This window comes from Sus scrofa, chromosome 1, assembly GCF_054392235.1.
Source record: "Sus scrofa isolate SSC_HxYL_T2T_F1_AM1 chromosome 1, Sscrofa_HxYL_maternal_Yorkshire_Landrace_v2.0, whole genome shotgun sequence".
NCBI lineage: Eukaryota > Metazoa > Chordata > Mammalia > Artiodactyla > Suidae > Sus > Sus scrofa.
In genome coordinates, this window is record NC_139383.1 from 163,806,807 (window position 1) to 163,830,971 (window position 24,165).

At 38.7% G+C, this 24,165-nt stretch overlaps 1 protein-coding gene and 1 long non-coding RNA gene across 6 annotated transcripts in view; one reads left to right on the forward strand and one right to left on the reverse strand.

Moving 5' to 3' along the window:
* Positions 1-9,099: 9,099 nt before the first annotated feature.
* The window catches only part of DOK6 (docking protein 6), a 402,580-nt gene continuing 387,514 nt past the window's right edge, over positions 9,100-24,165 (reverse strand). For 2 of the 4 annotated variants that reach the window (XM_021099328.2, XM_085018104.1), the window contains exon 8: positions 9,100-16,931. In XM_021099328.2, the coding sequence (XP_020954987.1) occupies positions 16,792-16,931 (140 nt within the window). In that variant the 3' untranslated portion in view covers positions 9,100-16,791. The remainder of the gene's footprint in view (positions 16,932-24,165) is intronic. The other 2 variants (XM_021099323.2, XM_085018102.1) reach the window with 1 other exon arrangement.
* LOC102162853 (uncharacterized) overlaps positions 16,767-24,165 on the forward strand; it is a 72,361-nt gene continuing 64,962 nt past the window's right edge. Inside the window, exon 1 of one of the 2 annotated variants that reach the window (XR_014841080.1) lies at positions 16,767-16,984. This is a non-coding gene — a long non-coding RNA (uncharacterized LOC102162853). The remainder of the gene's footprint in view (positions 16,985-24,165) is intronic. The other variant, XR_014841085.1, reaches the window with a different exon arrangement.

Genomic DNA, 24,165 nt, shown 5'->3' on the forward strand with positions numbered 1-24,165 from the left:
ATCCAGAGAAATTGTGTGCTAGACTGTATTTTGTCACTTGGATTCAGAGAGGAACTGTAAGTCCTAGAATCTACTCATTTACATAGGTATGGGCTATAATTGCCCAAAATGGAACTTGCATGAGATGTGGGACACTGGATATTACTCTCTATAGGTCACTTTAAACAATGTTGATGGACAGGTGGAGAAGGTCTGGCGGCAAGTTGCAGCTTGTCTTTGTTCCCCTCTATTGCATGTCCGACTCTTCCTGACTGCCGACCCTGCTGGCCAACAGTCAGTCCAGATATTGCTACATGTTTGGCTGCAGAACCCCAGAGACAATAGCTACCCAGTAGCAACAGCTTCGCAGGACCTCTTACAAGCGTCCTCTTTATAGCAAGGTAAGAGCATAAAAAAGTCAACGTATTATTTTTTAAGTCGATTGCTTTCCTATATACCAGCAATGAACAATCAGAATTACAAATTTAAAAATCAATGTCATTTTCATACCACCAAAAATCTACATATAAAATACTTAGGTGTGTATTTAACCAAATATGTACAGTACTAGTATGCTTTGTATCCTATTATCTTGTTGTACTTGCTTATTAGTTTCAAGATTTTTTGGTAGATTCTTTGGAATTTTCTACATAGACAATCACGTCTTCTGCAAATAAATATAGTTTCATTTCTTGTTTCCCAAATCTTTATTCATTTAGTTATTTTACTTGTTTTATTGCAGTACTTGGACTCCTAGTAAAATGTTGAATAGGAGTGATCCGACAACCCATTCTTGCCTTCTCTCATCATCATGTATGATCTTAGCTATGGGCGTGTTATAGATGTTCTTTATCAAGTTGAGAAAGTTTTTCTATAAACTTGCTGAGGATGTTTTTTAAAATCATGAATGGATGTTGTATATTGTCAGATGTCTTTTCTGCTTCAACTTATATGACCATATTTTTTTTCTTTGTTAACTTGTTAATGTGATGGATTACATTGTTGAATTTTGAATGTTGAACCAAACTTGCAAAAAAGTAATAAATCTCTACTGATACTAAAATTATTTTTAGATATCATTAGATTTGGTTTCCTAAAAGATCATTTTTTTTTTCATCTAAGTTTATGGAAGACATTTGCATTTTTCTGGCGGTGTTTTTATCTGGTTTGATATTATGCTAATGCTGACTTCCTAGAATGAGTTAGGTCATGATTTCTTTGCTTCTGTTTTTTGGAAGAGTTGTAGAGAATTGGTATTATTTTTTTTTCCATAAACATTTGGTAGAATGGTACTTTCACTTTGGAAAGTTATTAATTTTTTATTCAATTTCTTTTAATAGCTATGGGGCTGTACAGTTCATCTATTTCTCCTTGTGTGAGTTTTGGTGGTTTAAATCTTTCAAGGAATTGACTATTTTATTTGTTATCAAATTGTTGGCATAGAGTTGTTTCTAACATTCTATTATTACCCTTTAACATCCAATTGTATCTGCAGTTGGGTATTTGTGATGATGACTCCTTTTAATTTATGATATTGGTAATTTGCATCTCTGTCTTTTTTCTTGATTAGGCTTGCTGAATCATTAATTTTTTTATGTTTTCAATGAATTAAATTTTGGTTTCATTGATTTTTCTCTATTCTTTTCTCTTTTTTTTTCTTTTGAGGGCTGCACCTGGAGCACACGGAAGTTCCCAGGTTAGAGGCTGAATCAGAACTCAACTCCCAGCCACAGCCACAGCCACAGCCACATCAACACGGAATCTGAGCCACATCTGCAACCTATACCACAGCTCACTGCAATGCCAGATCCTTAACCCACAGAGCAAGGCCACAGATTGAACCCACATCCTCATGGATACTAGTCAGATTCATTTCTACTGTGCCACAATGGGAACTCCTCTATTGTTTTCAATTTCATTGATTTCTGCTGTAATTTTTATTACTTTCTTTCTTCAGCTTGCATTAGATTTACTATGCTCTTCTTTCTCCAGTTATCTAAGTGGAAGCTTAGGTTAGCGATTTTAGAGTTCTCTCCCTTTCCAGACTTGGCATTTAATGCTATAAATTTCACTGCATCCCACAAATGTGGGTAAGCTGTATTTTCATTTTTATCTAAATTAAATATTTTTAGATTACTCTTGAGAATTCTTTGACTCATGGGTTATTTAAAAGTGTGTTCTTTAAACCTCTATATTTTTGGATTTTTCTACTACATTTCTCTTATAGAGTTCTAATTTAATTTTTACTATAGTCTGAGAACATTACTTGTATGATTTCTGTTCTTTTAAATTTGTTAAGGTGTGTTTTATGGTCCAGAATATGGTATATTTTGGATAATATTTCATGTGAGCTGGAGAAGAATGTGCATTCTGCTGTTGGATGCAATATCCTATAAATGTCCACTAGATGAAACTGACTGATAGCGCTGTTCAGGTCACCATGTCCTTTCCGATTTTCTCTCTGCTTAATCTATCACATGCTGATAGAGGCATGTTGCAGTCCACAACTACAGCTGTGGATTTGTCTATGTCACCTCACAGTTTTTAATCAGCTTTTGCCTCATATATTTTGATATTCTGTTATAAGGAACATACACTTTTAGGATTGTTAGTTTTTCCCAGAGAATTGACAATTTATCACATGTAATGCCCTTTCTCCCAATGTTATTCCTTGTTCTGAAGTCTGCTTTACCTGAAATTAAAGAGCTCCACCAGCTTTCTTTCAAATAGTGTTATCATGTCCCATCTATGTACAGCTGTGGTCTTGAACCATGGCAGATGTTAGACTGGTGCCTCTGGAAGTATATGGACTCTTGGGCCACTCATGTGCAGTACATATCCCCTCTCTGGCCTGGGTCAATCCTGCCCCTTCTGGGCCTTTGGGGTGAGCTGTGGAGCACTGTGACTCTGACTGAGGGTTGAGAGGTCTTGACATTGATTGGGGCTTGCTTGAAAGGTGGCATGAACAAGACCCCAAACTGACAAGTCTAGAATAAGGGCCTCTGGCAATTAGGGCACCCAGGTGTTTCTCATCCAAGAACCAACCATCCTCTCCTCCAGCCCCTTCTCAGCCCAGGAACTCCTGAGATCAGGAGACATAGGCTCCCCTCGGGATGAATGTTCCTGGCAGTGTCTTGGGCTTTTTCTGCTGTCCTCTTAGCTGCCCCTGACCCTCAAGCACACAACAGCCTGTTCTCTACCTGGATGTGCACTTTACTCCGCCTCATACACATTCGTAGTCACAAGTGTGCCCTGAGGGCTTCACATGTGCCCTCCTTTCCTTCTCAGGAGACTTCACAAAAAGCAAAAAAGCAAAAAAAAAAAAAAAAAAAAAAAAGCAAAAACAACAACAACAAATTCTCCTAAGTACTCCACAGAGGGAATTTCTCTCTCTTGCAGCTCTTGATCTGCAATCTGCTGATACTTTCTTGAATCCCTGCTGGTGTGATGGTGAGTGGTGGGAAAGGGGGGCATTTTCTCATCCTGTGATTAAGTCTCTGTCCTTCAGTAGGCCCATGACTCTGGTCTGTGTTGTTTACAAAGGTTTCTCTGGTGAAATTGCTTCCCCCCCCGCCGACGTCTACCCCAATTCCTGGCTGCAGAGTTATCGACCTATTTCTGTGATTTTTTATTTTTCTTCCTTAAGTGAGATAGGAATACAGCAGGAGCTAGGACTAGATTCAAGAATCATGCTTTAACAAAGTCCTTTTCTCTGGAGTGTGGGTCTTGTTACTGAGAAGTCTCTTGGCTTATTTCACATTAGCGATCCTGCCCCTTCCCCTGCCAGATCCATGAGGGGATCTTTCTTGGATTCTTATGATGAGAATCTGGTGGGTTTCAGGGTTCCCTCTCAGACTATGGTCCCCATGAGTTTCTCACACTCATATTAGCCCACAATTACATCCAGCAAATTGTGTGGTTCACCATTTAGATCTTCCTATTAGTTTATGGCCCCGGTGTTTCTGCTCCAGGTGAGGAGACACTAGCTGCTGTAGTTCTCTGGTTGTGTCTGTCTCTGCAGATTTGGGGGTGGGGGGTGATTTTTTGCTTTGGAGCATCAGTTCTCTGATAGGTCCAAGAAACTTTCTGATTTTCACTCTGTCCAGCTTTTTATTGTTATAATCATGGCAACTGCTGGGCTCTTTATAGGTTGGCATTAAACCTGAAAGTCCTTCCCTTCATGATTTTAATACATATATTTTCTTCTCTTTTGGTTTCTGACCTATTTCTTTGTCCTGATCTTGTGATGTTTCACTAGGGTTGCCTGACACTGGAATCCAACCCATCTGACTCTCTCTGTTCCATGATGATTTTTGGCCCACTTTCATGAGTCACAGACCCAGCTGACAAAATATTTATGGTATATGGAAACCGAGCACAAATAAAATATAGAATACAATCTGAAGGTTAGTATGAGACCATACGACCATACTCAGTTTCCCTGACTATTCAGATCAATGTCAGGCCTCATAAAATTTTTAGTCCAAAAAAGAAGCCAAGGGTAATAAAGTGACATTCCATCTCAAACAACAAGAAGACAGTAAGGTGTCGTCTACAAAGTCAGCAAAAACCAAGTCGGAGGAACTGTCAGGAACACCCACCTATCACAGAACACAGTCTAAGGCACCAGATTTAATGACTTTTTCTGGATTCTGCTAAAATGGAATGAAATGTAAGTCACAGAAAAGTGTTTCCCTGGTTACATATATTCAATATTAATTTATTTTAAGGATTAGTTGCACAAAACGTAAATGAGAATTAGAAGAATGCATGGGTAAGAGAAAAAAAGGCAGTGGCAGCATGATCAGATATATATTATATACATACACATGCATATTACATATGTATATATATATATATAAATATAAATATTAGGCTTCTATGGGAGAAGACATGATGGAAAGAAAAATAAACGAGACAGAATAGCAACTTGAGAAAGGTCTACACAGTGGGCCTGCTACACCGTGCTAGTTAGTTGTATGCTTTCATAAATGTATAAAAGAGACGCTTTAACATAAACAATAGAGCCAAGACAGAGTTGCCCTATAGCTTCTTCACTCCATGTAGACATAAACCAAAATACTGCAAAGCTCTTCTAAATAGATCATTCAACAATTTCTTCTAAAACTCTACCCTCTCTCTTTACATGTAGTGGAAGTAGTGGTGAAGTTGAACATTTCTATTAAGTTAGACTAAAAAACAACCCACTATTACCATCTCTTCCAGATTAGGGAACAATGTTAATAATAACCATCAGTTATTACTATAAGAATCACATACCATTTAGGCCTCAGGAAGAAGACAGTGTCTAGATTGGAACCAAATAAAGACAAAGATGATCTCTTTTACTCAAGAGTTGTCAGAAATGACCTGAATTATTTGAGAGCTCAGAATGTTCTGATATATTAAAAATAATGCTCTGCCACATCCATAAACCCAATTCAAACACACGGTTAAATATAGCATATACATGTTATTGTCTAAAATATCAAATATCTTAATATATCTTTTAGGGGCGAGTGCCTTTTGGATAATATACATTTTACATCTCTATGAAGAGTTGGGAAGGACAGATGTCACATGAAGGATGGAATTACTACATTTTGTTCACAAATATAGTGAGTAGTTTATACTATATGCAATATTGATTTTATCTTAGCTATCAAATATTACCCCAAATAAATCTGAGTTGCACACCATATTGAAAGTGGCAGTGGACAGTCTTTCCTATGTAACACCTAGTCATCCCATTTCAATTTCTAAATTTATAATGATTCATTTTAGTTACATTTCTTAGAGCTCTCTCTCAATGATCTGTGCAATTTAGAATTTAGAATTCCATCCCCACTCAGTATTGAAAAAGAAGGCCAGATGGTGGGAAAGTGGGGGTGGGGCATGGGGAGCTGAGTAGCACATTCACTGAGAGTGTGGCCCCTATAGTTAGAGTGAGTGAAATGGATTAGTTCTGGCTAATGGCCCTACCAGGGCCACACCCAGGCTAGGGGTCAAATCAGAGCTGTAACTCCTGGCCTGTGCCACAGCCACACCAGATTTGAGCCACATCTATGACCTACACCACAGCTCACAGAAATGCTGGATCCTTAACCCACTAAGTGAGGCCAGAGACTGAACCTGCATTCTCATGGATGTTAGTCAGATTCGTTTCTGCTGACGCACAACAGGAACTCTGATATTTATTGTTTTTGACATAGAGCTCTATCTATTTAGGTCTCTGAAATAGAATTACATATTTTTTTGTTTTGCTTTGGGTTTTTTTTTTTTTTTTTGTCTTTTTGTCTTTTCTAGGGCAGCTCTCACAGCATATGGAAGTTCCCAGGCTAGGGGTCTAATCGAAGCTGTTGCTGCCAGGCTACACCACAGCCACAGCAACGGGGAATCCGAGCCATGTCTGCAACCTACAACACAGCTCATGGCAACACCAGATCCTTAATCCACTGAGCAAGGCCAGGGATAGAACCTGCAACCTCATGGTTCCTGGTCGGATTTGTTAACCACTGAGCCATGAGGGGAAAGCCAAAAGTACATTTTTAAATGGATATTAGAACAAGAAAGGACTTTACTAAGTCAAGGGACATTGGCTGAACAGAACTAGACTGAATATACCTGCTTCATGACTTGAAATGCATCTTTTTCCTTAAATGATGTGTTCCTTAAAGGAAGATCCAAATCTTACCCACTGTTGAATTCCCAGCTCTTAGTAGATTCAATTAACGTTTTTTAAATTGAATTTTGAAGTAGTATTTTTTTCTTTTGGCTACTTTATAACTAAAGTTTACAAATATTCAGAAGAGTGTAAGATATGTAAAATGGGTCTCTGTAATTCACATGCACATAGAGAGGGATGGTGGGTGCTTATTTGTCTTATGTACCTGTTTGTATCAAGAGGAATACAGAATTTTATAACAAGTGGTTTAACAAAATTTATACAATTGAAATAGCAAGAGGTTATTTTTGAGTTATGTTAATTACACTGGCTAATTAATTGCCTGTGATTTAAAAACAAAACAAAACAAAACAAAGCAGGGTCTAACTATGGAGAGAGAGAGAGAGATTGAGAAAGAACAAGGAAGGGGGAGGGGAGGGGCAGGAGGAGAGAAATGCAGTGACAGCTTTGAGAAAGGGCTTTAGGAAGCTGATGAGGCTGGTCCCTCTTTTTTCCCTTGCTCCCTTATTTCTAGCCATCTCCTATCTTTCTTGGAAAGCCACATACCCGTTTACCATCAGAGTGCCCTCCTGACACTGATGTGTATCAAAAGTAATTAAAAGGGAGTTTCTGTAGTGGCTCAGTGGTTAACAAATCTGACTAGCATCCATGAGGATGCAGGTTCAATCCCTGGCCTTGCTCAGTCGGTTAAAGATCCAGCGTTGCCATGAGTTGTGGTGTAGGTCGCAGACACGGCTCAGATCCTGTGTTGCTTTGGCTAGGCCAGTAGCTACAGGTCCAATTGAACCCCTAGCCTGGGAACTCCATATTGATGCAGAGGGCGAGGGGCTCAAAAGCCAAAAAAAAAAAAAAAGAAAAAGAAAAAGTAGTTAAAAGGAGGCAAGAACCAAGAACCAAGAGCCAAGAGCTATTCTATGCCTTCTACTCATGTTTTGTCAGTAGCAAATTGTCAATAAGTATTTAGACACTGACAGGCCTTTGAGATGATCTAAATTACCAGGCTGATTTCCTAAAACACCTAGATATTAGGATAGTTTGTGTTTCCAGGAATATTTATATACTCTATCCAGTTCTTTCTCAAACATTTGTTATTCAGCATATGGATGTCAAAATTAGGTATATTTGTCGAATATTTTTCTTGAGTAACTTGGAAATAAGGGGAGCAGTTTTGGAGATTTTCTTTGTACATTATAAAAATAGCATAGTTATTGCTACTGGGCTATGCCTTCTGACATGCCTTTATTAAATACCTTCTCTTATGTTAGTTCTAAATTTACACAAACCTTTGCACTTTTCAGAAAGACAATTTCCCCTGTAAATATAATCCCTGTGATTTTAATAGTGACAGAAAGGGAAAGAAAAATCCATCAAGTTCACATTATCAATTTGTTAGAAAGTGGCACAAAAAGTCACATCCAGAATAAGCTGTATTTCATTCAGGATTTAGAAAGAATGAGTGTTTGCATCATCATTGCCACTACTATCATTTTCCAGGCTTCTATTGGCTACACAGAACTGAAAGCACTCTTATTTTTTTCAGTTCTTTCTTCAAATTCATGACTTTGTTCAGATATGCTTGGAGTAAGACATTTTTACCACTAGGACTGACTGCTTGATCCAAACATCTTCACTAATTTGGATTTCTCTGGTATTGTGGAATCTTCACCACCTCTTTAAAGGGAACACTCTCTAAAAGGAAAAATACTCAAAATTGATTGAATAAGGAAGTTCCTGTTGTGGCTCAGTGGTAATGAGCCCAACTAGTATCCATGAAGACACAGGTTCGATCCCTGGCCTTGCTCAGTGGGTTAAGGATCCGGCATTGCCATGAGCTGTGGTGTAGGACACAGACATGGCTGATCTGGCAATGCGTAGGCTGGCAACTGTATCTCTGATTTGATCCCTAGCCTGGGAACTTCCATATGCCACACTTGCAGTCCTATAAAGCAAAAAAGCAAAAAAAAAAAAAAAAAAAAAAATCAGTAAACTAACTAGAAATACCTAGTTAACAGTTAAAGATTAAGTTTGAAACACAGATTCTGTAAGCATTTCCAGATTGGTCCAAAATTCAGTTGACAAAGAGTTCTGTCTCGTGGGATGGAAAATAATAAAGGAAGTCACTGATCTCTAGTGAAGTTATGACCGCACACACGCACTTCACTCTGGATGTTAAATCTTTGCCAAATGTTCATTTTCAGTTATTTTTTTTGGTTTTTAAAGGATGAGATAGTGCTGGAGGAAAAGCTGTTTTCTAGTTGTGTGGCACTGTGAAAGCCACTTAAAAACTCTAGAGGTCACTTCACTAGAAAAATCAGTGTTGATTGCCAATGTCATTTTCAATATTAATGTTCTATGATTCCACCAAACCAGAGTCAGCATAATAAAAATTATATTCTACTATAATATAGGGTTAAGAAAACACTGGAAATACATAATACATTCTCAGTAATCTTATGTTTAATAAAGGGCCTTCTTTTACTTTATTTTGAAAATAGCAAGCCAATAAGTAAAGGAATAAGTGACATTTTAAAGTTTAGCAGAATATGGTTGTCAGAATTCTGTTTAATTACATAGTTACAGTTTATCACATAACAAAAAATGTAAGGAAATCATATGATATTACAGTGCTAACAATATTAAATAACTTGTAAGTAAAAGCCATCAATTTAGATGTTCAAAATCTCCATCATGCAAAGTTGTGGTGTAAAGTAATATTTTTTAAAACTGCTTTACCTTTTTTTAAGTGGTGGGAGAAATTTTAATATTGCACAGCTATAATTTATCCTCCTGACAGCAATATCATCTGTAAATTTCTTAGACTTACGAGTAACACATTAATAAGTTTTATCTATTCGGGATTAAGATATAAGAAACTATGAATTCAGAAGAAGATACTTCTTGAACTGTGCATTTCATGTATTTTATCAAGGGGAAAAATCACACGGACAGATTTTAAAAGAATTTAATTTCCTAATTTTATTATTGCCTCATTATAACAATATTTCTGTTCTGTCAGAAATTCACATTTAGTTTCCAGGGACAGTTATTTCTTTGCATTCCCTTCCCAAAGGTGGCCCAACTAGTATTTAGGTACAGATCCCCAAATTATTATTTATCTGAAATAGATTGTGATTAAAAATAAAGAATGTCAAGCCATACATTTTCCAATATAAGCAAATTTGCAGTGGGTTATTTTATTTCTTAATAAGGGCCAAATGTTCAAAGCTATTTTTATCAAAATTCTCTTAAACAATGAACTTAATCAGTGATCAAAGACATCTGTTTACAATGTGCAGTACAAGACTTCACAAAGTATATATAAAATAATTTAAAAGAATTTACAGAAAGCAAACATATAGCACATAACTTAATATATTTGGACGATGAATGGGGTAAGGATTTTATAAGATGGGAAAATTGTGTGTGAACCTAAGAAAAAGATAATTATAGTGTGACATATACAATAAGTAAAAAGTCAAAAGTGTGTGTGTGTGTGTGTGTGTGTGTGTGTTAGGGCTTGTGTGGAGAGAGTAAGCGGAGGCCTCTTCAGGTGCTGGGAGGGTCCTGTCATCTATAGTAAAGATGAAACTGGCTTTCATGCTCATTTATTGTCAGGGGGTAAACTGATTTGTTGCTGTGATTTGCATACTACCTACTGTAACTAAAATAACAGAGAGTGTCTTATATTGGAAAGAATCTTTCTTCTCTATTTTAGGTCATCACAAAAATATGGAGCTCCATTTCCCCCCCAACTCCCCTCCTTGATATATATATATATATATAGGTATTTTTAAAGACGAATAAGTGTTTTTCCTTGAATTACATAATAAATATGTAAGTCTTAATTTGACTAATTGAAGTATTTCATACTGACCTACGTCATGTTAATTTATGTTTCATAATTTAATATCAACATACTCCCGGCATTTTATTCTTCATTTTCCCTGCCTTTCAGCATCTTGTCAAATTGTTAATGATATTGAAATACCATAAAACCCTCTCATAATGTTTTCTTTGAGAGGAATCCTGCAGTGACTTTTTAAATGAATTTTTATATTATCATCTCAATATTCTCTTTCCTGAATTTGGGTGTTTAAATTTCTGATTCCTGCAAATAAGCAATTCTAATGAGTCTGTCAGTGACTTGAGTGTTAAGACAGCCATCACACAGTTCTAGGGGTTGTGTGGAAGGAGACCTTGCTCCATTTTACCCACAATTCTGTGTCTACAAAATGGATGGATTTCATGTTGTCCTAAGCCTAAAATCATTCTAAAATTGGGGAACGGACAGATGAAGTTAATTGTATCAACTATTAAACCTACCAAAATAACTATTAGAAAATTTAAATGAGTTACATTCTTCTTAAAACTAGAAAATATGGACAAGTGCAGCAGGCATAGAAGACAAGGTAAAATAAAAACTCAGTAAGCAGAATCATTAGAAGGAAGTTAATGTATTTCAATTGAAAATGTATTTTTCCTCTCCTTTAAATGTTTACAAGATGTTAAAATCTTCAACTAGGGAAAAGTGTATGAAAATGAAAATCACAAGTAAAATGTGATTTTCATAATATTTAGAAATTTTAAATTATTTATCTAAAGTTAATTTAAATAATTAGCTGACTGAAGTATGTAAGAAAAAACTTGATGTGCAAGAAATTTCAATGTAAAAAAAAAGTCATTCCCCAAATTTCAATTGAAAACGGAAGCTTTCTGAGTTCATGTGACAAGAAGTTAGTCCAGATGTTATTATCTAACAAAGTTGTGACGAATGCTATAGATAATTAAATGAAAGTGCTATAGACTAACAAAGAGCCCCCAATAATAATCACAAGTATAATACGATGAATCAGTAGGAATACAAAACATAGACGTCTACTTAATTTTTTGTTTTTGTTGTTCAACTATCACTATAGTATAAATAAAGCTGAATTTCCAACAAAAACTTGGTGACTGTATAAGAGTAATAAAACTTATCCTAATCGTTCATGACCTATAATCATTCTAATGAATTGCCTCATCAGGTCTTTCTATTAACATATTGGTGATGAGTTCAGGAAGCGTTAGGAACATCTGAAAAATTGGGAGAAACACTTAACTGTACAAGGGCCTATTTATTTAGAGGCCATATGGCACTTCTCAGTTCTCACTATGTCTAACTGGGAGACAAGATGGAGCCAAGGAAACATTCCTTGATCAGAAGCCTGGAACTTGGCAAAACTATTCCTGACCATTTCTTTGCCTTTGAATAAATTACAATACCCATGGGTTTGATTTTCTCCTGAGCAGAACATAAAGTGGAAACTTTATTCTACATGATTGCTCCCAGAGCTAGCTAGCATTCTGTCTGTCCAGAAAATGTGTCCAATATCCCAGGATATGTCCATGAGAGTCTGTAAACTATCCCATGTCTCACCTGGTTGTAATAGTTGTAGAAACGATACAACAAAGATTCACATTCTCAAGTAAAAAAGTAAGGATTTGTGGTAGTTTCTGAGAGAAAAATTGAGTGAATCTTTCACATACATTTAGAGAGAATGCACATGTAAGGCTGTTGGCCTCTTCTGACTTATTTAGCCCCCAGCCAGTGTCACTGCTCACATGTCTTCATGCTGAAACTCAAATGAGGTTGGCTGTACAAAAATGATCCTCAGGTTACTGAAGAGACATTTAACCACTGGTATTTTGTGATACATTCTTTTGTGTTTAACAGTTTTCACTAAACTGAGGGAAGCATCCTTGGTATGTGTTGTCTTTCTGTGGTAACTTCAAAACTCGATACAACCAATATATTCTTTCAATTGCATACTTAGTACAAGGTGAAACTAGTAAAGAAGGCCACATCTGTGACATGGAACTGAGGTCAGAGTGTGAAGACAGCAGATTCCCAGTGTAACACTGGACACTGCACTGGAGTCTTTGTAGTTTTAGCCAAACTGTTGCCCTCTTGACTCGTCCCTGTCCTGTTCTACCCATTCCGTGGGAAATTGCACTCTGTAAATTTCATAGGCTATGAGTTCATTTGTGTGGCATATTGCCTATTATTATAATCATTAGAACAGGTATAGTGGCAAATTTTTATTTATATTGAGAAAGCCAAGGACTGGGGATTGTAAAGTATAGTTAATGATTAATAAAGCAATTTGAAATTGCTACCTATTGACAGACATGACAGATTTGGAGAAAATGTATTATTTTCACTTTGAGAAGTTTTTAGAATAGTATTTGTTATAAAACACGAAGTTTTAAAGTCTTAAAGCTCAGCCCCACTGAGAGAACACTGCCCACTTATTGTGCTGTGTTGTATAAAAATCAAATCTGGACTACTTTTTTAAAAGAAGAGTATAATGTCCTTAGCTCATTTGCACTGTAGCATTAATGGCTGATTTTAGGAAGTGGCTCATAAAATCTAGGGTGTAGGGTACTCATGCTTTTTCACAAAGTTTTCTGAGATATTGGCCAAAGAATGAGGGGCAGACATCAATTTTCATGATGTTTTTAATAACTATTATAATGATATCACATGCAGTAAATTGGATTTGTAGAAATTACTGACAAAGTTATTTATCAGTCCACTGCTTCTATACGGGACAGAAAGTGTAAGTGGCTGACCATTTTATAAGTGTTAAATGATTTTCAAACATAATTGCCCAATGAAGACAGAGGAAAATTGTACAAGATACCAGGACTAGTACTCTAGTTACTACTTGGTGAAAAAGGTGACATTTACTTTTAATAAATACGTTTCACTTTATTTCACATGCTCTATCAAACAGCATCTTCCCTAATATATAAGTAAATATATATTTCTTATTTCATTAAGTTCAAACTGTGGCAGTGGCCAAAACCTATTGATTCATAAATACTTGCAACCTGAATAAATTACTTCCTAGTGCCTATTACCCATTCCATGATAAGTGAAAGACGTGTTTTCTTTTCCCCCTATCGGAATAGTAAACAATTGGGTCAAAGTTGTTTTGGACTTTTCTATATAAACATAATGTCATCTCTTAGCCATGTATACAGCAATTAATAATATCAAAAGAAAAAAATTGCAGACATAAAAAAGAAATCCCTTCAGGTGATCTTTCCACGAAATGTGTATGTCCTTCAGGCTTTCTATGCTCTCAGAAGAACCTTTATAACCTGTGCTGGGTTCCTTCACCATTGCTTTCTTCCAACTTGATATGGAAACTGTGATCATCTTCATCCACTTGTCTAAATCTGGATGGAAAGCCAACTGAGTCAGTTTAAGAAGGAGCCAAAAGATGTCTTTGGTTCATAGCAGTCTTCCCTCACAATGAAAAAGTCACATGTACATTAAAGAATAGCACACTTTCTAAATAGAGAAAGATGCTTGCAAAGTGTAGTGGCATCTTCAGTCAAACCTACAAACTCCAGTGACTTGAATACATGCCTGTGACCACTGTAGGTACCCCAATGGCATTGATTTTTTGATGTTTCAGGAGACTGGTTCAAAAATGTTTCATCTTTGGTTTTTGTAGAATATTTATCTAATTGTCACTTTGATTACAACGTGCACTGCCTTACGTCAAGTATACTAGGTTAATACAAATTCTCCTATCTGTTCATTTAGCAATTTTGACTTAACTATAATTTTAAGTATCGTTGGAGGAGTATACTAGAATAAATCTCCAAAAACGTACCATGAAATCTTTCATAGCATTATTCTCATAGTGATGAGTTTGGGTTAAAGAAGAGGGAAGGAAATGTCTCTCTCTCACTGACTCTTTTAATGACATTATTTTCTGAATGAACTGGCCCAAGGTTATACCTAATCTCTGGGACCCCGGGAAATGATCACAGGCAAATGGTGTTCTTGAAACTACTTCATGCAGGTATTGCGTCTCCCACCAGACACAAGAGTAGACCCATCTAATTAGCAGAATCCCCTCAAATTCACTGTCTGTGCTTCTGGCACATGAATAAAGCTGAGACATAAACCAGGACCCCTGAGGGGCTTTCCCCCTGAGTCCCTTGTAGAAACTCATGGTCTCTAAGCAATGGCTCAACTGAGGGAGCCGCGAGAGGCTTGCTCTGAGCGCGACGCCACTAGGAGCTGTGCTCAAATAGTCTCAGCTGGGAGTTGCTCTGGCATGTTTTACTAACTGCATTTCAAAAGCAAATGCCAAGTGCTAAAGTAATTCGGAGGTACTTAACCCTGAAAAGCTGGGATTTCAGGGAAAGCTATATCATCGTCAGGAATCAGTCATCTGCTCTTCTGCTGTGTCAGCAAAACTCACGGTGCAGAGTCTTTGAGTAATTTTCCTTTTATCCCGGAAAGCGTAGGATAATTATTTTTCACAGCCACATTAACTCTTATGATTAGCCTCTTGATGGGGTTTTCATGCTTATCTGAGAGGTATGGAGAGTCTAGGTAGTTGCTGTAAGTACAGATTTATCAAGGAGGGACCAAATACCATTTTTATCGAGTAGTAACTCTCTACAAGAAATTGCCAATCTGCATTCAAGCTATGGATATGGATGAAAAGAAAACTTATCACAGAGCACCAAAATAGGCACCCTTTCAACAGATGAACTTTGAAAGTTTAAAAAAATTTGATATTGAAAAAAAAAATCAGGTTTTCATCTTACATAACCTGGGCATGCTGTTCTTTAAATCCACCTGGAGTATTTGTGAGCTGACCATCTTATGCATGTGGCATTAGGTAATTCAAGCAGAATGACTTTTATTCTTACTTGAGTGAACTCCAAAACTAAGGGCAAAAATATCTATGTTGACCCGAATTAGCCAAACTTCCTCAGTTCATATGGGAATCACCACTTCCCTTTAAAGCTTGTAGGCTTGTCATCAGTCCCAGGGATGAAAAAGAGTTTGGGGGGATCCATTTTCTCTTTTAATCCAGCAAACTTGTTTCCAATAAAAGGAGAGTAAAGCCCAGAAAATTCTGGTTACACAGTCAATGACAACCTCCCAATGGCTCTCTGAGAACAACATCTGTGACCCTTTAAGTGATAGCTACAATCCTGTCCCTGTGGTTCTCATGACTGCAGAATGGCTGAGTTCTTTTAAAGTGTAATTTTATCTCCTCCTTAAATAGACTGTCGTTTAGAACCCTTCTTTCCCTTGAGAGGAAGTGGAAGCTGATGAGGGGAGGGTCATACCCAATCTTCCCTGTGGAGCTTAGAGGGGCCCAAAGGGAGAAACACCATCAACAACAAGGGGTACCTAATAGAATGACAGAGCGGTGCAGGACAGGACAGCTAGACTGGTTCTTTTGCTTCCAAGGTGGTGCCCCTACTCACACTGTCACCTACACTTGTCCCAGGAGCAGATGTGACTACATACTTTGCTAATAAAAAGACTTTTTTTTACAGCATTATTTTGAAAAGAGCTATTCAGCATAACAATCTTAATTTTAATGCACCAAATTACAGTTTTCAACAATTTAAGTGAGCATGTCCTGTATCTCTCAGCACACGTTGATAGATAACTCGTTAGATATGGCTGCATAGAGCAGCATCTGTATCTGTATTTGTCTACAGACAGACAGACAGACAGACACACACACACACACACATAGACACACACAGAGTAGAGCTACAAGGCCCTGCTTAATAGTGTGTTCTAACTTCGTGTTCCCTTAATTGTCACTGGGCTTATTCATAGGTAGAGTTATGATCCCATTTGTAGAGCTTACTGGACTCATCCCAGTGGAAACCCTCCACACTGCACAGCTTGTGGTGGGTCCCTTTTACATCTAAAGACAGACCCCCTCCTCAGGGGGGAGGACGGGGGTGATGCCCACCCCCAGGGATGGTCCAGCATGGGCCACTTCTCATGGTGCCCAGGCTTCTGCTACTGTCAAACCCAAAGAATTTTATTTAAATGATTGTTCAGACGATTGGGATTCTATTTTTTTGTAAAACACAGACTCCCCCCCCCCCCCCAAGAAACTCAATAAATAAAGGACTTAGCCACGGAATCAAGGAGGCGGGACTCCAGTTTGTAACCTTCCCCAGGGATGGGGCCAGACCCCAGCCCTTTGAATTGGGCTGCAGTTGGTCTTCCGGGAGGCAGAGGGCGCGATGGCTCGCGGACAGGCCCGGCCAGCGTCTCTCTGGTCTCGGCGGCTCTTCGGGCGTCACTGGATGAGACTGGAGCTGTAGCTGAAGCCGTAGCTACTGGAGCGGGACAAGGCTTGTGGAGTCTCCTCGCTCGGCTCAGAGGTGTAGCTGGGGAACGTCTGTGCCCGTGACATCTTCGAGGTCCCGAAGCCGTGACCTGGAGGAGAACAAGGGAGAGAGCTGTGCCAAGAGGTCGATGCCCAGAAGCAGGTGAGTGGCCATCACCCAGAAACGCACGCCTCGTCCCCAGGTGAGTGAAAGATGTAGGCCTCGGGCTCACTCTTTTCCTTGAGTGGGTCTTGTCGGAAATTCTGGACGCCAGAGTGCTAGGGAGACTTTCTAGGGACCTCAAGTTTCTACTATCCTTCAACTTTTAGAACAAAAGCAGAGAAGCTTTTCCCCCAAAAAGCTCTTTTTGATGAGATCCTCTAAGCGCTTTCTTTTATACTCGCTTTCCAGCCTACAAAATCAAATTACACACTTCTTAAAACCTTTTTGAGCGAACAGGCGACACTTTACCCTGACAGTAACCATCAGTTATCAGGACCAAGCTCTCACAATGTTAGAGTTCCAAGCCCTAGCTTATCCTGGCTGGTTTGTAAGTAGACCCACTGCACGTTAACCCAAACCGTAAACTTCATGGTGACGAAAACAGTCTCCAAGTTAAATCTTAGAGTATATTTAAAAAATTTTTGTCTATGCTTTTGTAGTTCAGATGAGAAATTTGTATAATGCAAAATCCCTAAGTGGTTACTGAAAAACTAGCAGAAAGCGAACAGTGTAGAGAGAAAGTATGTGTTCTAAGGCTTTCTAGGGCTTCACATGAACTTTCCAGGGGTCTCCTCATCCTCCTTATTTAGTAATTAACTTTTTTGCACGTGAGTGTGATTATCTAATGGATGTGCTCAGTGGGGAGAGAAGATAAAATAGACCTTCTGCCTTGTAATTCACTTGGAGGAAGAGCTGTACTGAGTTTGGTTTATATGTTTTGTGGTCCCTGGTGAGAAATCCAGGGAAGTCGGTCGATTAACCCAGAAACACCCAACATCTCTGGCTGCTCAGGTGGTGCTGCCCTCTGAGCAAGGTCAGGCAGTTAAAGCCAGTTTCATTGTCAGGTGCATTTGGTGACTTGGCACAGATCCTTCAGGGTCTGAAGCTTGGGGTCCCGGGAGGAAATGCCAATGAATTGGGTCATAAAAAAGCTCATTAAGTGATAGAACCTCTTCATGCTAAAAAATTGTGAGAGAAAAACTCTTGCTTTCTTAATAAAAATGCTTTTGGATTCACCCTTGGCCTGCTTCTCTTAAGATACAATTAGATCAGAGAGAAGAGGGGCTGGCCTTTCGTACTCAGGCTCTTCTGTCCATCAGATCCTGAGTTCCTGCTGCCCAGCCAACTCCTGAGCTTCCAGACCTTTATGCTCCTGTCTGTCCCTCCCTCTACCAGGGTCCTGCAAGCCCATATCCTTCTTTGTCCTTCCAGCCTGAGGGTGGCAGGGTGGCCTGCTGTTGCCCATCCCTCACAATTCCTTATTGGTTCAGTAACTTGACCCACGGCTCATTCACTGGTCCCGTCATTCAGTTCTGATAAAATCTCAGCCAAATGTCTTCTTTTTCCTGTAGGACCCTGAGGGTGCAGTGAGGGAAGTGGAGCTGGGAGCAGGCAGGGGTGAGGCCAGGTGTGGGGACCTGGGAGTTAGAACTCCAGGCGTGTGTGCTGCCCTGCTTCTAGTTCTAACTGACCTGGAGACTTACTTGGTGTCTGGGTTTCTCAGTTCCCATATCTGCATATTCTGGGTGACAGTAATATATAATGTGATTCTTTTGAATATCAGATCAGTGTTCAGTTCATACATGTTAAGTGCTGTCACGATAGCAAGAGATGGATGCCCTGAGGGACTCCGTCCAGTGCGGGCCATCCATAGGGGCTGGTCAGTGAAGGCTTCCCTTAGGAGGTGGCCTTTTGACATGATGTTTATATAATAAGTCTGTGATGCATTAATAATCTGATTTAGGAAAAATCACCTAAGATTTGCCTCCTTGTCTTACCATTGATTTGCTGGATGGTAACTCACGGTTCCTGTAAGTGCACAAACCACCTAATACTAAGATGATGTTCCTGGCCTTGACTTTATCTTATTCTTTTAAAATATTTTAGAAATATCTGAAAGAGAGTGATGCCGGAGCACACCTTTAGTTCACATTACTTGTGGTCTAAAAGCTAAGGTCTAATTGTGAATATTGAAGAGTCTTTGCTTATGCACACAGTTTTTGACCCTAGAACCTTGGGTGGAAAACATCCATCAATCATTGAGCTCACATTAGCCACACATCTCCTAAAACAGTTAAGGACTCCACAAGGAAGCAAAGTAAGGGACACCATGGCCCCTGACTTTCCAGAGTTTACAAGCTGCTCTGGGAATGATCACCAGACCAGGACAGATAACAATAAACTTTAAATGAAGGGTCTGTACAGCCAGTGCTGTACAGAGTCAGAACAGGACGCCAGTGGAGCTTAGAAGAGCTGGTTACAGAGCCAAACTCATCAGTTCAATGATAACCAGTGACCTCTGCTCCACTGAGTGGCAGATGCTGTCACTGCCATTATGGACTTCTGAAGCATGCAATCCTGAGTTCAAATCCAGCTCTGACCACCCCTTTTGGGGCCTCTTTTTCTTGCATGGACAGAACTTACTTTCCTAAGATATTTTGAGGACTGAACAACATGTAGGAAGACAACCAGGATGGTAGGTGCCCCATACATGTTAGTTTTCTGCCTTCTTTCTGTGCTCAATGTGGCCACATGCTTGTTCAGTGTCTACACTGCCTCCACCGTCACAGTGGACTGTCCTCACTGTGACAGGTTGTGAATATTTTTCTCCTGCAAGGTCATCTTGAAGATTTCATCTCCTCTACGAACAATTTCTAGTCTCTTTGGAAATTATAAATGATGGTTTTTCTTACCTCAACCATTTATTTACAGACAATTCACAAATGATGCTATTTAATATTTATCACAAAGCAACATACCTTAATCAGAGCTGAGCATATGAAGGCTTAATAAAGGCTGTGTGATTTTGGCAACAATGAGCATGAGAACAAAAGAGAGAAATAATTCATCATTTTCTCAACATTCATTTGAATTATGCCCTTAGGCATTATTGATGAAAACAAAATAAAACAAATCAACTGTGTGGCTTAAATTAAAAACTTGCTGGAATAGACCTGTTAACTACTAAGCAGGGACCATATTTAAATCCTTTCTAAACATTCCCTCCAGACCAGCCCCTAAAGCCAGATGAGGTGAACAGGTACCCTGGGGACCTGGAGGGTGATGCAGTCTAAAAGTAACACATTTGTTAAAAGCTATTAGCCTATTTTAAAAGTCCTTTTGGATTTGATTTTTATTCCATTGTATATTCATGTGTGTGTTAATAGAAAATAATATATTCTACCCATATATCAGGTAACATTGACAGTCTAGAAAAGAAACACATCCTTTTACCTGGTGATTTGAAGGAGACTCTGAAATGACACTTTATGCCATCCTCCCCCTCCTTCTCCCCATGGCATGTGTATAAGCCCCAGATGGAGAAACCTGGGCCCATTCCATAAGGGAGGACATATGTTGGATACAGAGGCGTTTAAAAAAAATTTGTTTTATTCTAACAAAATTATGTGACAAGAAAGACGACATGACTCCAGCCTCAGAGGGAAAACTTCCCTGCTGCGTCATAAAAGCTGCAAACCAGCATAAACTAGAAGGAACACAAATGCAGTAGAAAATAACTACCAAATCAGAATGCAAGACCAGAGATTCACATCACACCTAGGAGAAAAAGTGAAGAATGATAGGATCTTATAAATACAGATTCCTTCCTGAGGAATTAGCAAGTATGTTGCTGCCTGGTACAGTTACAACTGCTCATTCCCCTTCTGCCAGCTTCTAGGTGCTGTATTTATTACTAATACCAATTTTATTCTTTACATAAAATATAAGGGAAATTGTTTTGGAAGGAAGTCAGAAGAGTCCCAAAGCTTAAAACTTGTGGTTCTTAATTGGTAACAGGTGGTGCCCCAGTAAAGCTACTCAGTGATTTGAATTGTTAGTTTGTTAGAATCTGGGGGATAGGAAAGAGTGTTGTCCCTTCAAATAATAAAACCAAACAAACAAAGCAGGACCCCCACAACACACTTCCAAATAAAACAGTTGCCTCCTGAGGAAGAGAGCAGCCTGGAATAAAGACATCAACAGCAGGCCTAGGCAGACACAGAAGATGCTGATTTCCTTGGCAAGGGCTTCTAGCCACTAGAGGAAAAAGGGAAAGGTCTGGCCTGGACACTGGGGAGGGAATGGAAGAACCAGGTGGGCTGCAAAGCAGAGGACCTAAGGGCTTTCAATGCAGTGAGTCTGGGGCCAGATGATTTTTTACGGGGTGTTTAATACCTGCATGTTTGCCTTGCAGCGAGGTAAACGTTGAAACCAGCCAGGAGCTAGAAGCCATCTGGGGCGGCCTAGTCTGTTAGTAATAGCCTTTTATGTTTAGAAATGCTGAGCCAAAATCTCTTGTATAAGTTGCGTTTGAGTTTTATACTCAGTTTTTTCTAATTACAGTTCAGAGCAGACTATGTTTTGGTTTGGTGTTTGTGCTCTCCTAGGGAGTCCTTCAGAAACTCCTCTGGTAGTACCAGGGTCCCAGTAGCTCTGTGACCTTGAGTAGTTTTGCTGGAGAATTGAGGCTCGGGTTCAGCATATCTGAGCCAATGGGAAATGAAGATCATGGGTTTCAGTCCAGAAAAAAAGTGATATGGAAAAGAAATGCCATGATGGAATAACCACTGTTCACAGAACACCTACTTTTTGCAGACCCTGTGCTAAATACCTTAGAAATATTATTTTAATTTTTTTAAATATTATTTTTTTTAAAATCCTCATATCACTTCTGTTAGGTGAGATTTCACATCCTGATTTTTCCTGATATGTGGGGAAAAAAACCACAGTGGAAGGCTACAGGTGTGTAATGACTTGCCAAACTGGTAAGTGTTTAGGTGTGAGTCCACAGTAAGGTAAAGCCAAAGCATTGCCCTCAGCATTTGACTACATTTCATCTTAGAATTCTCTCTCTTTTTTTCTTTTTCTTTTTTTTTTTTTGGTATTTCATTATCTCTTTAAAATTTTGTTTTGATTGTTATAGTTGATTTATAATGTTGTGCCAATTGCTGCCGTATAGCAAAGTGATCCAGTCATACAGATGTACCCATTCCCTTTCTTATCTTCCATGATAGTCTGTCCTGAGAGATTGGATATAGTTCCCTGTGCTGTACAGTAGGACTTCATGTTTATCCATTCTAAATTAACTTTTTAAAATTTGTAAACATGGACTTCACTGCTTTTGTTATTTTTACTATTTTTTATTTATTGTTAATTATGGGATAATTGCAAATAACTGACCAAAAAATGTATATATTTAAATGGTACAACATGGTAATTTGATATACGTACACACTGTAGAATGATTACCAAGATAAGATAATTGATCACCTCACATAGTTAGGTCTTTTGGGGGAGGGGCGGGAGGGTGGAGAATGCTTAGGATGTAGCAGCTTTCAATCAAATAATGCCCTCTGTTAACTGTCGTCATTATCTGTACTTTAGATCCTTAGAAGGTATTCTTTTCACAGCTGAGAATTTCAACCCCTTGACCTGTATCACCCCATTTCCCACTCCTCCCAGCCTCTGACAACCACCATTCCAGTTTTGTTTTCTGTAATCACATACTTCCTTTAGAATAAAGCAGAACTTCAAAGAAGGAATGTCAGTTTTCGCAACACAATTCCTAAAGACTTGATGGAAGTGCCTCTAAAATGGTGAAGTATGTTGTCAAAGGTCAAATAGCAGTTCAGGCAAGTAAAGCTCTATCTTAGCTGGGCCTCTCATCACAGGTACCACAGACCGGTGACTTCACAGAAATGTATATTCTCATAGTCCTGGAGGCCAGAGTCTGAGATCAAGGTGCTCACAGGGTGGGTTTCTGGTGAGACTCTCTCCTTGGCTGGCAAGTGGCCTTGGTCCTCCCAGGTGCTTTTCTCTTTGTGCACTTTTCTGATCTTTTCTTAGAAGGACACTAATCCTGTTAGAACTGGGCCCCATCCATATGACGTTATTTGACTTTAATTACCTCCTTAAAGGCCCAGTTCCCAATACGGTCATGTTCAGGGTTAGGGTCCAATTGGGGGAATTTTGGGTGACACAGTTCAGTCCATAGCACACTATAATAAATTAGGAGACATTAACCTGAGGTAATGTAGGTGATGCCTTTTCGTTTTCTCTGGATTATTATTTTCTTGACCTTTTCTCTGGGAAATACTTATACTTGCTAATAAAGTTATGTAATTTAGTTTAGGATTACATAAAATGATTAAATATGACCTGCAATTTTTCATCCTTCAAATTGTCAAAGAACAGTTTTTTTTTTTTTTTTTTTTGTCTTTTTGCCATTTCTTGGGCCGCTCCTGTGGCATATGGAGGTTCCCAGGCTAGGGGTCGAATTGGAGCTGTAGCCACTGGCCTACGCCAGAGCCACAGCAACTCGGGATCTGAGCCGCATCTGCAACCTACACCACAGCTCACGGCCACACTGGATTGTTAACCCACTGAGCAAGGCCAGGGATCAAACCCGCAACCTCATGGTTCTTAGTCGGATTCGTGAACCATTGTGCCATGACAGGAACTCTGAAGAACAGCTTTAATGGTTGTTTTATGCCACTGAGTTTCTGATATAAACTGCCAATTTGCATTGCACTAATTTACATTCCCACCTAGAGGGTATAAAAAGTGCTTTTTATCCTAACATTAGATAGAGCTGGATCATTATTAGATTAAAAAAAAATTGCCAAGTTGAAGGATGAAAAATTACGTCTTGTTTAATTTCCTTTTGCCACATATTTAAATTTTGCAGTCAAGTGTTTGTGGTTTCTGGTTTTGTGTCTTGAAATAAGTCTTTCTTCATCACAAGATTATTAAAATATTTTCTTATTCTTTTTTATTTTCATAATAAATTTCTCCTGCTGTCATCAGCTTTTTAATTCATTGGGAATCTCTCTTGGTTCATGACTTCAGGGAAGGATCCCTGTATTGTGTAATGGTTAATAGTGCTGTCTCTGAAGGAAGACCACTTGGGTTTGAGTTTCTACTTGATCCCTTTACTGATGTGTCCATCACGTTCCCCAAGTGTATTATGACAATCATAATAGTTTCCACTAACAGGATCATGTATTAACTGAGTTAATTCATAATAGCATAGTCCAGTAGTATGTTACATTAGTATTTGTATAATACAATGTTAACACTAAGAGTAGGGGTACTATACTGTGGTATACACACTCAGCACA